Source organism: Lucilia cuprina, chromosome 3, assembly GCF_022045245.1.
Source record: "Lucilia cuprina isolate Lc7/37 chromosome 3, ASM2204524v1, whole genome shotgun sequence".
In the NCBI taxonomy this organism is placed as follows: Eukaryota; Metazoa; Arthropoda; class Insecta; order Diptera; family Calliphoridae; genus Lucilia; species Lucilia cuprina.
Window position 1 is genome coordinate 19,207,280 of NC_060951.1, and position 16,061 is coordinate 19,223,340.

Genomic DNA, 16,061 nt, shown 5'->3' on the forward strand with positions numbered 1-16,061 from the left:
GAAACAATTGTTTCTAGTTGTATTGGCAACGCTGCTATGCCAGCTGAGTTATTTTTTAACATTTTTTAAAAATAATAGTTTAATTTTTTATTCATATAATATAGAGTTATGTGGTCCTTTCAAAGTTTAAGAAAGTGTAATTTGACAAAACTAATTCAAATACAATTAGGTAATTATTAACATTGCTTTTCATAGGTCTCTTTGGAATTAACTGCAAACATTGCTTACACAACGATCAGGCTTTAAAAAATTAGCATCATTTTCATCTGCCTCTAATGGTTTGTCGGCATCACGTTCTAATTATACTCCAAATGCGCTAAACCATCAAGTATTTGGACAACCTGTATCAGCTACACATCCGCATTTGATAAATGATGGAGAATTGGTAGCGGGAGTGTGTCTAAATGAATTCCAACAACGAAGAACGCGATTAATGCTTGGTATTCAAAAATATGCCAGAGATCATTTGCAAAAAAATGATTTAAATAAACGTAATCATTTGGTAAATCGATTTTTGTTTTTTTATTTATTACATATATTAAATCTGAAATTTATAATCATTAGGTAGTTATTCCATCATCTACCAAAAAGTATATGAGTGATAAAATACCATATATATTTCGACAGAATTCGGATTTTTTTTATTTAACCGGTTGCCAAGAACCTGATACAATTTTAGTTATGTCTATAGATGAAAATAGTAAAATAAAAAGCTCCTTATTTATGAGAGCAAAAGATAAACATGCTGAATTGTGGGAAGGTGCACGAACTGGCGTTGATCTAGCAATTGATCTGTTTGGAGTAGATCAAGCTTTCCCGGTAGAGACTTTTGAGATCGAGTTAGGAAGAAGAATTCAGTTTGAAAAGCCATTAATATGGTTCGATTCGAAATGTTCAGATTTATCTAACGTCAATGAATCCATAATGAAAGTAATACATAGTATAAACGACAGTAAACCATTGCAGTCTCCAACAACGATTATTCAAGGAATGAGATTATTTAAGTCTGTTGCTGAACAAAATTTAATGAGGAGAACATGTCAAATTGCATCAACAGCTATAAACGAGGTGATGGCAGAAAGTAAACCTGGTCATTCTGAGCATCATATTTATGCAATGACCGATTATAAATGTCGTATGCGTAATGCCAGTCACCTAGCTTACCCGCCTGTTGTAGCTAGTGGGAAAAATGCGACTGTAATACACTACATAAATAATACACAACTATGTAAAAGTGGCGATTTAGTATTGATGGATGCTGGCTGCGAATATGGAGGATATTCAAGTGATATCACGAGGACATGGCCAATAAATGGGAAATTCACAAATGCACAGAAAACTTTATATGATGTTGTATTGCTGCTTCAAAAGGAATTAATTGGTAAAGTTAATATTGAATTATATGTGAATAAGAAAAACATTTTTGTTTTTTATATGATTTTTTTAAACTATCACGAATTTGAATTTAAAATCTTATTCCTTAAGCATGGTGTATAATGCCATTAATAAAACCTCCTCTTAATATAATCATAATGATACCGTGCTATAATCAGGATAATAGGTTGGCTACGTAAAAGTCCATCTACAATGTATTCAAACTGAATCACAATATCCTTATAGGCATTTCAGTAGATAAAAATCACGAATAGGTAAAATTTAAGGAAAAAAGATTTAATATCTGAATTCTAAGAGGATATTTTACATACATTTATGATCCCAATCTATTGTGTTTATCAATTTTATATCGTTGTTATATCGTTCACTATTTATATCGTTGGTTGATATATAAAACCGCAAAAACGATTTTTTTTGAGATTACATTTTATATATGAAAATCTTCAAATTATCATGTTTGTAAAGAAAATGATGTAAGTTTGTTGAAATTTATCAGACATAAGATGTATTAAAAAAAACTATCCAATTAATTATAATATTTAAATCAAAAATATTCAGAATTTCATAGTTTTTGAAACTTTTTAACTACATACTTCCTAAATGAAACTTTTTACTGTACCATACAAACTAATAAATATAACAGAGCTTAATTTAAATATTTGGAATTTTACATAAATACATTTTAGTTTTGGAACATAACATATTTGTAGTATTTATTGATAATTTTATGTACATCCAGAACAAGCTAATTTACCTTTATCGGTATTACTCAGATTTGTAGAAAGTTTGAAATGCAAAATTTTGTATTAAAAAATAATTTTTGTATTCGACTGTGTCAAAAGGAAATACCCATGAAAATATTGATACTAAAATGTTTTGGAGATGCTCCTATTAGCGGTGTCAATTATTGTCCAAATTACCAACTTATACTTATGTATATTCTTTTTGGGTCTATGACCAACATTTCGATGTGTTAAAATCGAAATGAATAAATCAAGTTATATGGGATATATGTATGGAATCATACTACTGTAAAAAATAATAAATCAGAAATAAAATAAGATCGTAATTGGCAAATTTGTGAAAATTATTTTTCAAAAGATAAAATAAAAACATTTTTTGAAGCAAATCCCGGAATTTATTAAAAAAAATCCCGGGTTTCGGGATTTCCCGGGATTTATTTTGCAAATCCCAGGATTCCCTAATGTATACCATACTGTGTATAATTTAGGGTGATCGACTCGGGTTTTCAGCCGATTTCTTCTGCTTCACCATTGTCAGTTTTTTCTAAATGTCGATTTTTCGAATATCGAATAACCCGTTTTTTTTGTTCTTTTGAATACTTTTTTTTGCTTTGTATTCAAAAATTAATTAAATTTTGAAGTAAAAAATAATACAGCCCGTCTAAATTTTAAAAATATTGGAGTCCAGGACCTAGAGTATATTTTTCTAACGCACCTTTAGTTAAACTTTTTTGATTTTCCTAATTCATTAACAAATTTTATTTTTAAAATTTATTGGAATAACTATTTGATAAAATTTAATCAATCTTTAGATTATATTTCAATTACAATAATTACTTGGCGGCTAAACTATTGTGTTGGAATGTCTATGAAAATTGTCTAAACAGGAATAGTTTCATATATTTAAGAGAAGTGTTCCAATTTTTTTGCAGTACAGAAATTATTTAAATTAGACGACTATATACATATTTATAATCTTTTACACTCTTAAAAATCATTTCGGGCCATTAAATTTAAACATAAACGTCCATTTTTTCACAATAAATAAAGCTAAATTAATTTAAATATATGTGAATTTTTAAAGTTTTAAAAAGCGTGATATCAAAGCTAAGGACTGTCTAGTGAATTTAACAAATTAATTTATTAATTTTGCATACAAAATATGTTATTAAATTTCGTTTCTTTTCATATTATACCTAAATTCGAATAGTTATGAGAGACACTGTATATACATACATACATACATACATACATACATACATACATACATACATACATACATACATACATACATACATACATACATATGTACATACATACATACAAACATACATCAACACATTTTTACATCAAAATGTGCATCAATACATACATTCCTCTCGTTATTCATTTATAATACTAATAATATGAATAACACAAATATGTACAAACATAAAATTTTTTTCAGTGCAAAACACACATATTATCATTTATGTTCTCTTTTATATTTTGCACTACAACATAAGCGTTTCAAATATTGTCTTTTTGGCCACCACGGGTTTAAAGCAGCCAAACGCAGAAAGAGAAACTGTTATTGTAGTGGTGAGAAAATACTAAAAAAGCGTAATTAGGAAAAATATTTCCTAATTACGCTTGTTATGATCAAGTTTTATAACAAGTGAAATGGTAAATTTTACAGATAAAACATATTCAAAGAAAAGAAAAATTGTTATTTCTCCACAAAGATTAGATTTTTTAATATAAAATGTTTAAAAAAAGTACAAAAATATCGTTTGTATGTATTTTTATTATTATGCATTCCTAAAAAGTTTTTGGAGTGTATGAGTTTTTGCAATTTGCTCTTATGTTTGCAAGTGATGTTGTTGTTTTTACACGTTTTGTTTACGATTTCTGAAACAAAGCGACATCAACCTACTTTTATGTTCTCTTTTATATTATATAAAGATAATTTTTGTAATTTTTACGCTCTTGCAATAAGTTTTATTTACGATCGGGTTATGTACGTGTGAATTGCCGAAAATCTTCGTAATCCGAACAATATGAACGCGCAACGCTGTTTTAAAGCTATAGACAAAAAAAAAGGTGTAACAGTTTTTTTTTTAATCTTGTAGACTTCTAAAGCCGATTACGTTTAGAAATGAAGACCTAGAGTTTTCTTGTCCTGTAATCCTATACAAAATTTATATGATATTTTATTCTTATCAAAGTTATTAAAAACTTTGATAATTGCTCATATGTATATAGTACTTCATAATTAATAAATTATTTGAATATTTATTTAGATATTCTCTTACGAGAAGGAGGCGAAACTTTAGATCAACTTTTTGATACAATGTGTTTAAAACTTGGAAAGTACTTACAAGAGATTGGATTGGTGCCTAATGATATAAATGATATTGTTGGTCTTACAAGGGTTAGTAAAATAATAATATTCAATAATTTTCAAAATAAAGTAATTCATTCCATAATGCATTGGTTATTATTTCAGGCTGGTTACAAATTTTGTCCGCATCATGTTTCTCATTACTTAGGCATGGATGTTCATGATACACCGTTAATACCGCGCTCATTAAGATTAATGCCTGGAATGGTTTGTACTGTGGAACCTGGTATCTATATTTCTTCAGACCGTGATGATGTTCCTGTAGAATTCCGTGGAATTGGAATTCGAATTGAGGATGATATATTAATAACAGATGACAACAAAGTAGAAATTTTAACGTCAACATGCATTAAAGAAAGGACAGAACTGGAAAACCTACATAAATTAAAGTCATAATCATATTTTCGCAAATAAAGCTTAACTTTGTAAATAAACATATTGTCCATATTGTCTAAAGAATTAGCAGTATCACTAAACTTATTAATACCGATTTTTGTACTAATTAATTTCACGATGAAGTTCATCATCAATAACTCTCATACAAATCTAAATCCTTCCAAAAAACAGAATAAAAGTCGCATGATTTATATTTTTTGTGTTTACACGGTTGGTATAAAACATGGTATAAAGAAAACAAGGTAACTCCGTTCTCTCGCAATGTATTTTTTGTAAACAATTAAAGAAAAACGTTGCCACACATATAGTAGGGGAAATCATATTTAGGAAATTAGAAAAAATGTGTATAACATTTAAATTAATTATTTAAAATTGTGTGCACTAACGATATTTTTATAAAGACGGTCCAGCCCACAAACGGTTCTTGTTGAATTTTATCTTAATACCATGATTTATTGGCGTTAAACCCTAAAATAACACCTCTTGCAGTTGTTAACGTTGAATTTTCAAACAAATGACAAAGGAAGACATCTTCTCTAGAACGTTACTGCCGTTCGAAGATTCATATAATTTTCTTACTTGGACATGTTTGACAGCGCAAGATATGTTCATCCGAGAAATGTGAGAACTGTGATCAATCTTACCACACATCTTGACTCTAAAACAAAATATCAGCAGAGCACATCACTCAAAAGAAACTTCTGTAATTGGACACAAGATGAAGTAATGAAATTATGTTTTTAGGGAGAATGACCCGCACTACTTACAAGCAAACTTGAAACCAGCGAGGTCCGTCCGCAAGGACCTTTTAACTTTTTTATTATTTTCTTTGCTATTAGAATTTTATGTTGATTAATATTTTAATTTAGTGTGAAAAATATTTTCCATTTTATATTTTTAAATTGAAAAAATAAAAAGTATACAAAAAACTAGGATTTATAAAGTAAATACGGTAGCATACAAAATAATAAATCGCTTAAACGTCAGAAGTTTAATATGGCTACTGAAAGAGAGAACGGTTATACCTTTATTTTTTCTACTATGGTATAAAACAATTAAAAAGTCAGATGAAAACAGCTGTTTCACATAAAAATACACGTACTCTCCTATACAAAATTTTGACAGATCATATTACTTGTGTGATCGTACAAAAATAGACAACAAACACAATAACTGAAAATTTTTCAACATTCTAGACCTGGTTCACACTGGGAAACTTTTGTTGAAAAACTTTTCATTTCGTGTGTGAGAGAAAGAGATGGTTGATATTTCTTTCTCTTTCTCTCACAGGTCCTAGAATAACAAATATAATACAACATACCAAAGAGAAACGTGAAAACATTGGGTTAATTTCCGGATATTATAAAAACAAACAAAGTAAAAAAGCACAGTAAATCACACAAAAAATACGGTGACGCCATATTGTAAAAAATACAATAAATTGCAACTGACAGTTGCTCATTTTGCTACTGGCAGTAGTAGAACCAACACAATTTATTGCACAATTTTAAATGGCAATAGTGTTCGGCTGTTTTGTGTGTTTTGTGCTGCTAAAACAGAAAAATATATTTTGATTGTTTTGAAATATTTTGCGTCTGCTGAAAGAAATTACAAACAGAACAAATATTTCTAGTAGTAAATTGATGGAAAATTTTAAAAGTTTTATATTTATTGCATAGTCGTACAAAAAAATCTTGTGATATTGCTGCATATTTAAACGGTGATTTATTCATTAAATATTAATCATAGATCAAAAAATATTAGGTATAATATTAAAAGAAGTCTTAAAATCGTTTCTTATTTTAATTTATTAATCGGAAATCTAGATATTTTAATTAATGGCGTAAAAAATTAATTTTGCAGAAAAATTAGAAAAACACAAATTTATTTAAATGAAGAATACCTTGAAATAACAGTAATCAACGATGCTTTTTACACAGTTATTTTGCATATTTTTTTAGTAAGAGTTTTTAAATTCAAAAGTTTCTACTGTTTTGTCATAACCATAATAATAAATAATACTTTGCTTTTTACCAGAGATGGGGGTAGTGCACTATTTTTTTAGTTAAAGCAATATTTCACTAGCACTAAATATTATTTCAAAAAATATATTTGTTCACTAATTTTCATCAGCTTAGTGGTAGTGAAGCTTATATTTTTAGCACTAATATTTTTTAGTGATAATTTTATTTTTTTAACTATAACTCAATTGAGTGGTAGTGTAGAAAAAAGCACTACACTCAAATAGTTAAATATTTGAACAGTCACTAACAAAAGGCTTCAATAATTTTCTTTGCACTATTTTTTTAATTGATTAATATTTATTAATATCTTTAATATTAGGGCCTTTAACCTTTGTTCAAAAAGATGGTATACAAAATGAAATACGTGCTTTCCTTTTAAGCTCGGAGACCGATATTTTTAGCCTCAACAAATATCCATAAATAAGGCAAAAGTTTTTGAAATTTAACACGCCTTTGCCTTCTTCTGCTCCAGTAGAACGTTTATTTTCTTTTAGCGGAATGGTGGACTCTCCTCGGAGAAATAAATTAAGTGAAGAAAAGAGAAAGTAAAGAGAAGAGAAAGAGAGAAAGCGATAACAAGCAAAAATCAACAGCTCTATATAAAATAATTAAAAACAAATAATAAACAGAGTAAAAAATAGAAAAAAGACTATTAAAACACTTAAAAACATTAATCCTATTAGTGAACATAAAGTTTTTCTAAAATAAAAATTTATTGATAAATAATCTTAAAAATAACCCAAAAATGACTGATTGCAGTACGTGCAAGTCAGTAATTAGGGGAGAGACGGGAATAAGATGCAATGGTGTTTGCGATAAAATATATTATTGTACAAAAAAATGCTCTGGTGTAGACCAATATTCGATCGGAGTTCTAGAATCAAGTAATTTTGTTAGATTTATTTGCGAGGATATCTAGATCTAGTGCTGGGAGAAATACAAGATGGGGTACGAATAAATAAACAAAACCTAAAGGAATATAAAAGGGAATTTGAATCATCATTAAAGAGCAACGAAAATGAAATACTTCCAAACGTGCTAAAAGCTCGCCAGCGATGTTGCGGAAGTATAAGAATTCTTGTCACCAGTCGGGAAGAACTGATGCCGAGCTGGGGAACGTCTAAGAGTAACATGAAAGATACTTCTGGAAGACCCGCAGAAGAAACTTCTAGATGACTCTTGGAAGTAAGGTATTGCCAAAGACTCTTCTAGATGTAACTAGGAAGTCACTTCTTGAAGTATCATCTAGAAGTGTTCCTATCTTATCTTCTAGAAGATGAATTATCTCTTCTTCTAGAAGATGAGTATTCTCGTCTTCTAGAAGATGAGTATTCTCGTCTTCCAGAAGATGAGTTTTCTATTCTTCTATTTGTATACTTACCAAAATATAATCTATAAAAATAAATCTAAATAAAATGAAATTTTATAGTTTTTATTGAAATAATTTAAATTAAAATAGTAGAAAAAATAATTGATTTAACAAAAAAAGTAATATATGTACATTAGACCGACTCACAAAAAATGGTGCTTGAGTTACCCCCCTCATAATATTCGCTCTTATGTAATATGATGTTACCCAAAATATTTTCGGTTAAGTGTTGTCCATTCGTGAGCTGGACAGTTTTAAAGAAAACATCGTATGGGAACACGATTCTTCATGTTAAAATAAATATTTTAACCCAGCTTCCAAAAATCTTTGTTATGTATTATAATGATTCCCAAAATATTTCTAGTTAGGTTACAAAAAAGTCCCTTTTTAGTTATTTTGTTTAAAATTATACAGTATTTCTTAAATATTTTGGGTAACATCATATTACATAACAGCGAATATTATGAGGGGGGTAACTCAAGCACCATTTTTTGTGAGTCGGTCTAATGTACATATATTACTTTTTTAGATTGGTTGTTAAATCAATTATATTTTCTACTATTTTAATTTCAATTAATTCAATAAAAACTATAAAATTTCATTTTATTTAGATTTATTTTTATAGATTTTATTTCGGTGAATATTCAAATAAAAGAAAAGAAAACTCATCTTCTAGAAGAAGAGAAAATTCATCTTCTAGAAGAAGAGAAAACTCATCTTCTAGAAGATAAGATAGGAACACTTCTAGAGGATACTAGGTAGTCACTTCAAGAAGTGACTTCCTAGTCACATCTAGAAGAGTCTTTGGCAATACCTTACTTCCAAGAGTCATCTAGAAGTTTCTTCTGCGGGTCTTCCAGAAGTATCTTCCAAGTTACTCTTAGACGTTCCCCAGCTCGGCATCAGTTCCTCCCGACTGGTGACAAGAATTCTTATACTTCCGCAGCATCGCTGGCGAGCTTTTAGCACGTTTGGAATTCTTCATAAATTTTATGATCAATCCATCAAATTGTAAGAGTTATATTTTGGAACGCATTAATCCTTCAACAAAATAAATAAAAATAATGTTATAATTAATATTGAATATACATACTTTTGTATTTACTGAAATTACCTCTTATACTTTAGGAAGCAATAAAATAGGATTCTCTTATGTCCAATACATTTACCACCAAAATTTAAACTGTCAGATCCATTTTTTACATTTTCTACAAATAATCGATATTTTTAATGGAACCGCGTGATGAAATAAGTCATATATAACTTACCAGATCCATTTTTATATTTTAATTTGGTTAGAAGTATTTTAATAGGGGGTACAATATTAGCTACTACTTTCTAAAAAATAAAATAATTAAAATTAATTAATTTATTGTTTTTAATCAATAAAAACATTACCTTTCATGAACATTTTTTAAATAACTTGGAATTAAACCATCTATAAAGATTGGAAATTACGAGCCATGGATTATTTTTAAAATTATTTACAGTCACTAACACTAATACTGCAATACTATTTTGCTTTCTTCTAATTAAGGAGTTATACACGTTCAAAAACTATCTACTTAGGTTTAATATCTTGGAAACGGCATGCTCAATATTAAGAATATTAGTATCATATGATAGGTCATAGAAAGACCTGGTGTTAATAACCAAAAAAGTTCCTATAATTAGAATAATTAAATCCAAAGCTATATGAAAATTAATAAAATTGTATTTATTTAAAAAAGGTGGGTTTAAAAATATCTGATTTCAATATAAAATATCTTATATGGGCAATTTCGTGTCGAGTGACCCAAGTCAAAAAATAATTTATGCATAAAACAGTAGTATTAATTTCAATATAATGATTCCATATAGCGTTTGAATACTTTAGGTAAAAATTTTATTGTATTATGTTTTTGTTACGATAATGAAATACAAATAAAATTTTAGCTCAAAGTGATCATACGTAATCTAGAAACAGGACCTAAACGCGCTAATAGTTTAAAAAATATTGAAAGATAAGATTTAACTCAAATAAATCTAAATAGGTTAAAAATGCAATGTTCATCAAATGAAAGACGAAACGTATAACTTGAAAAAGTCTTTAAATGCTTATAACTCCTAAACCAATTAAGATATTAGACTTCGTTTAAAAATAATGGAAATGGAAGCCGTTTAGAGTTGTTAACTTATTCCCAAAATAGTATTTTAATGTAAAATATGACAACTTACTTTTTAATTTAATTTATATAATCCTTGAAGATAATTACTTTTTGGTATATATTTAATAAACTTCGCCAATTAACAAAACCTTATTAAATGTTTATTAACAGTTGATTTTTAACACAACACTGTCATATTGTTTTTTATTACTTAAGATTCACATTACATATATTAATTACACTATTTTTCTATGAACTTTAAATTCAATTACTCATTTAAGTTTAACAATGAATAATTAAAACTAAACATGACTGGACAAAACACAAAACATCACTAAACTTAGCAAAATTTCTGCATTATTTATTTTTATTTTTTTCGCGTTCACGCTAAAAAATGGAGTATTTATATTTTTTGTTTTTGTACTCTTCTTACTTTCATCCGGAAGTAACCTAAAACTATACTTTCAGACGGCGAAAACTAGAAATCAATGTATTTTGTTTTTGTAAAATGTGTGCTCTCGTCTGACAATCGTCCAGAAGTGAATAAAATCCGCACTTTCAGATGAATAAAATACAACATTAATGTGAACACTCTTCAAACTGTCTTCCAGAAGTGACATAAACATACAAATCAAGAAGATACAAATTGGGAAACAATATATTTTGTTATTGTAAAACGTGTGTTCTCACCCAACTCTCATACAGAAGTCACTAAAACGTATACTTCCAGATGAAAAAAGTTCAACAGTCATGTTTTTTTGTTTAAGCAAAATGGATGCACATTCTAACTATCATCCGGAAGTAACTTAAAAGTGTATTTCTAGAAGACTAAAATTCGAAATCAATGTATTTTGTTTTTGTAAAATGTGCGTTCTCGTCTGACAATCGTCCAGAAGTGTTTCTGACGTGGCGTCTGGGGTGATGCGCAATAGTTTAGTCTTCTAAATGTTTGAAGGGATGGGGGTGGAAGTGCCCATGCACCGATTATTTTGAAATCCAGGATTTTTGTTAATAGTGCTATCAGAAATGGTTGAAATTCTAAAATTATTAGAGATGGGGATAGTGCACTAATTTTTAACTATCACTAATTATTAGTGGTAGTTAAAAATAATTCACTACTTTTATTTAAGTTTAGTGATGATTTGAAAAATATAAGCTTCACTCAATAATAGTGATAGTGATATTTAAAATTTTTAACTAAAAATATTTTAAAAATAGTTAAAACATTTGTTTTTACAGCCTAGTGAAATAAATTTTTCTACACTAAATTATTAGTTCAAAATATATTCCTGCATTTTTTTTGTTTTCAACAGAGAAATGTTTCACTCAATTGAAAGTTTAAGTTAATAGGTTATTATATTTAAGGAAAAAAGTTGTAAAAAAGGTATTTAAATACAAAAATTACACAATTACAATAAAAACAGAAATAAACAAAACATAATACAGTAAAAATTAGACATTATTGGCTTTAAGTAAAACAAGTTTTTCGAAATTGGAATTATTATTATTATTTATTAGTATTATTAATACTTTTAAGTTACAATTTGATTACATAATCATTAAATTAATTTTAGCTCTATAAAAGTACATTTGTATTATTTTTAACAAAATTTACACATTCCTTCCTAAATACATATTCATTTCTTTCTTTTTTTTATATATGTTGGCATGGAGTTATATAGTTTAAGTCCTTTATAGAATAACGATAGCTGCGCTGTTGTGTTATGTGCTGGCCGTAGTCTGAAGTCTTCTGCATTTCTCAGTCTATATGGTTGTATATCACCTACATAATTTAATTGTTCGCATAGATATCCTGGTGCTTTTCCGCTCTTCATTTTTTGTATAAATAGTATTGTATTTTACTCTAGTCTTTGCTTGATATTCATCCAGTTTAGTATATTTAGCATTAGTAGTATTGATGTATATCTGTTACATTTAAGTATTATTCTCATAGCCTTGTTTTGAAATTTTTGTAATCTTTCTAATTGTGTTGTTTTACAGCATGTATATATGATTGTGGCAATTATAAGCAAACGGTTATTTATGATTATGATTAATACATCATTGGGCGCGACTTTAAAATACCTTTTAAACGATACCCCGTATTGGATATTTTGTTTCAAAACAAACAAAAATTTAAAAAAAAAATAATTCCAAAATATCTTTTTTTAAATTGGTCCAGCGGTCACTTAAAATATTTTGGGAATCATCATAAAACAAAGCAAGCTAAATTTTGGCAGGGGTAACAAAAACACGTTTTTGCTTTCCATACAGAGTACATATGTATCAAAAAATTTAGAATTATTACCTTATAATAAGATAATTTTCAGTGAATCTGTATTAATATTCCAACTGCTGACTGGTATACTTCCAGAAATTGTAAATCGTTGGACTCTAAAATATTTTTGTAGTTCTTCATCAAAATTATGATTAATCCATCAAATTGTAAGAGTTATATTATGGAACGCATTAATCCTTCAACGAAGTAAACCAAAATAATCTTATAATTAATATTGAATATACATACTTTTGTATTTATTGAAATTACCAGTTATACTTTAGGAAGCAATAAAAATAGGATTCTCTCATGTCCAATACATTTACCACCAAAGTTTAAACGGTCAGATCCATTTTTTACATTTTCTGCAAATAATCGACATTTTTAATGGAACCATGTAATGAAATAAGACATATATAACTTACCAGATCCCTTTTTTATATTTTAATTCGGTTAGAAGTATTTTAATAGGGGTACAATATTAGCTACTGCTTTCTAAAAATAAAATAATTAAAAATTAATAAATTTATTTATTTATTGTTTTGAATTAATAAAAACATTACCTTTCATGAACATTTTTTCAATAACTTGGAATTAAACCATCTATAAAGATCTGAAATTACTATGTCATGGATTATTTTTTAAATTATGTACAGTCACTAACGATAGAAACACCTTAACGACCCTAAACGGGATATTGCTTTTGACACTAATATTGCAATACTGTTTTTTGTTTGCTCTCTTCTAATACTTGGGATCGGCATGCTAAATATTAAAAATACTGGTATCATATGTTAGGTCATAGAAAGACCTGGTGTTAATAACAAAAAAAGTACCTATAATTAGAATAATTAAATCCAAAGCTATATGAAAATTAATAAAATTGTATTTATTTAAAAAAGGTGGGTTTAAAACTATATGATTTCAATATTAAATATGTATCTTATATGGGCAATTTCGTGTCGAGTGACCCAAGTCAAAAAATAATTTATATATAAAACAGTAGTATTAATTTGAATATAATGATTCCAGACCTAAACGCGCAAATAGTTTTAAAAATATTTAAAGTTAAGATTTAACTCAAATAAATCTAAATATGTTAAAAATGTAATGTTCATCAAATGAAAGCCGAAATATACAACTTGAAAAAGTCTTTAAATGCTTATACCTCCTAAACGAATTAAGAGAGAGTCGAAATTTAATATGAAAACATTTTTAATTAAACATATTAGACTTTTTTAAAAATAATGGAAATGGAAGCCGTTAAGAGTTGTTAACATATTCCTAAAATAGTATTTTAACTTACTTTTTAATTTTATTTATATAATCCTTCCTTATACTTTTTGGTATATATTTAATACACTTCGCCAATTAAGAAAACTTTCTTAAATGTTTATTAACAGCTCATTTTTAACACAACACTGTCATATTGTTTTTTATTACTTAAGATTCAAAATATTTTAATTACACTATTTTTCTATGAAAATTAAATTCAATAACTCTTTTAAGTTTTACGATGAATAATTAAAACTGAACATGACTGAACAAAACACAAAACATCACTGAACTTAGCAAAATTTCTGCATTATTTATTTATTTTTTTTTTCACGCTAAAAAATGGAGTATTTAAATTTTTTTACTCTTCTTACTATCATCCGGAAGTAACCTAAAAGTATACTTCCAGACGGCGAAAACTAGAAATCAATGTATTTTGTTTTTGTAAAATGTGTGCTCTCGTCTTACAATCGTCCAGAAGTGACTAAAATCCACACTTCCAGATGAATAAAATACAACATTAATGTGAACACTCTTCAAACTGTCTTCCAGAAGTGACATAAACATACAAATCAAGAAGATACAAATTAGGAAACAATGTATTTTCTTATTGTAAAATGTGTGTTCTCACCCAACTTTCATACAGAAGTCACTAAAACGTATACTTCCAGATGAAAAAAATTCAACAGACATGGTTTTTTGTTTAAGCAAAATGGATGCACTCTTCTAACTATCATCCGGAAGTAACTTAAAAGTTTATTTCTAGAAGACGAAAATTCGAATTCAATGTATATTGTTTTTGTAAAATGTGCGTTCTCGTCTGACAATCGTCCAGAAGTGTTTCTGACGTGGCATCTGGGGTGATGCGCAATAGTTTTCTCTTTTAAATGTTTGTTTGGGCTATATCGTAAAAACATTTTTATTAATGTATTGAAAATTGTAGTGGTAGTTGTGTATGTTGGTAGGGTAAAACCATACCAAAACAAAAAAAATTGGTGTTGCCAGAGTGGTAGCGGCGCTGGTATGCTCGCGTTTGCCAGGCTTGGTGCTCGCCGGATGGGGGTGGTTCTTCCTATCACGCTTTAACAAATGCTTTAAAATTGTGGACCAAATGGCCCAAAAATATATCCATTCGGTTGATAGTTACCCCTTAAAACAATTTTTAGCAAAAAAATCATTCAATTCTAATTTTTGTGTTTCGTATAATATAGTCAAATATGAAATACAGAAAAAATTATTATACTTTTGTGAGGTAATTTTATTGACTATTTTTAAATAAAGCTAAATTAATTTAAGTAAATGTGAATTTTTAATGTTTTAAAAAGCGTGATATCAAAGCTAAGGACTGTCTAAACAATTTAACAAATTAATTTATTAATTTTGCATACAAAATATGTTATTAAATTTGGTTTCTTTTCATACAATACCTAAATTCGAATACTTATGAGAGACACTGTATATACATATATGTATATAATTACAAGTGTTGTAAATGTGGCTCTAAAAAGTGTAGAATTTGCAGTTTTCATTGGAATAAAAAAAGGTTAGCTCGGTCTACTTACTTCTATTTTATCTAGTTTTTGCTATCGCTAAACAAACTTTAAAATTTTCTAATAAAAATCACGTATTTGCTATACACATTTGTAGAGTCCGACCGAACTCCAAATTTCGTTCGGTACCGAACCCGAACTTCGGTAAATTTTAACTTTGTTCGGTTTTCAAAATTCGTTGAACACGAACTTTTTTTAAATGAAAACGGATTTATGATTGAAAAGTTATAAATTTATAATAACATTTAAAACAAAAATATAAACATCCTAAACATTTTTTGAAGAGGGTCTTCAATTAGCAATTAGGTTAATTATCAACTAATTCCGAATTCCAGAGAGTGATAAATTTCTAATAACAAACCATTTTTGTGAAGAGCATATATTTAATACTTTTATTTTTGGTTTTTAAACGATTTATTGACAATGATATAATTCTCTGTAAGAGCACGCAGAGAAAAAACATGGTTGTGGTTAAAATTATAACATATTATCGTTATTGTA

At 27.8% G+C, this 16,061-nt stretch overlaps 1 protein-coding gene across 2 annotated transcripts; it reads left to right on the forward strand.

Moving 5' to 3' along the window:
- LOC111688931 (xaa-Pro aminopeptidase 3) lies at positions 1–4,955 on the forward strand. 2 transcript variants are annotated; one of them, XM_046946882.1, is made up of 5 exons: positions 1–136; positions 196–502; positions 565–1,381; positions 4,421–4,551; positions 4,627–4,955. In XM_046946882.1, exons 2-5 carry the CDS (start codon positions 434–436, stop codon positions 4,915–4,917), a joined length of 1,308 nt encoding a protein of 435 aa, XP_046802838.1. In that variant the 5' UTR covers positions 1–136; positions 196–433; the 3' UTR covers positions 4,918–4,955. The 2 variants fall into 2 exon arrangements, with proteins under 2 accessions (XP_046802838.1, XP_023307200.2); XM_023451432.2 differs by having other exon boundaries at positions 20–169; positions 240–502.
- The last annotated feature ends 11,106 nt before the right edge of the window (positions 4,956–16,061 follow it).

Coding starts and splice junctions, on each gene's coding strand:
- LOC111688931 (XM_023451432.2), top strand. CDS start 109: ATGTGGTCCTTTCAAAGTTTAAGAAAGTGTAATTTGACAAAACTAATT. Junction 1,382..4,420: donor GCTTCAAAAGGAATTAATTG/GTAAAGTTAATA, acceptor ATATTTATTTAG/ATATTCTCTTACGAGAAGGA. Junction 4,552..4,626: donor ATATTGTTGGTCTTACAAGG/GTTAGTAAAATA, acceptor TTATTATTTCAG/GCTGGTTACAAATTTTGTCC.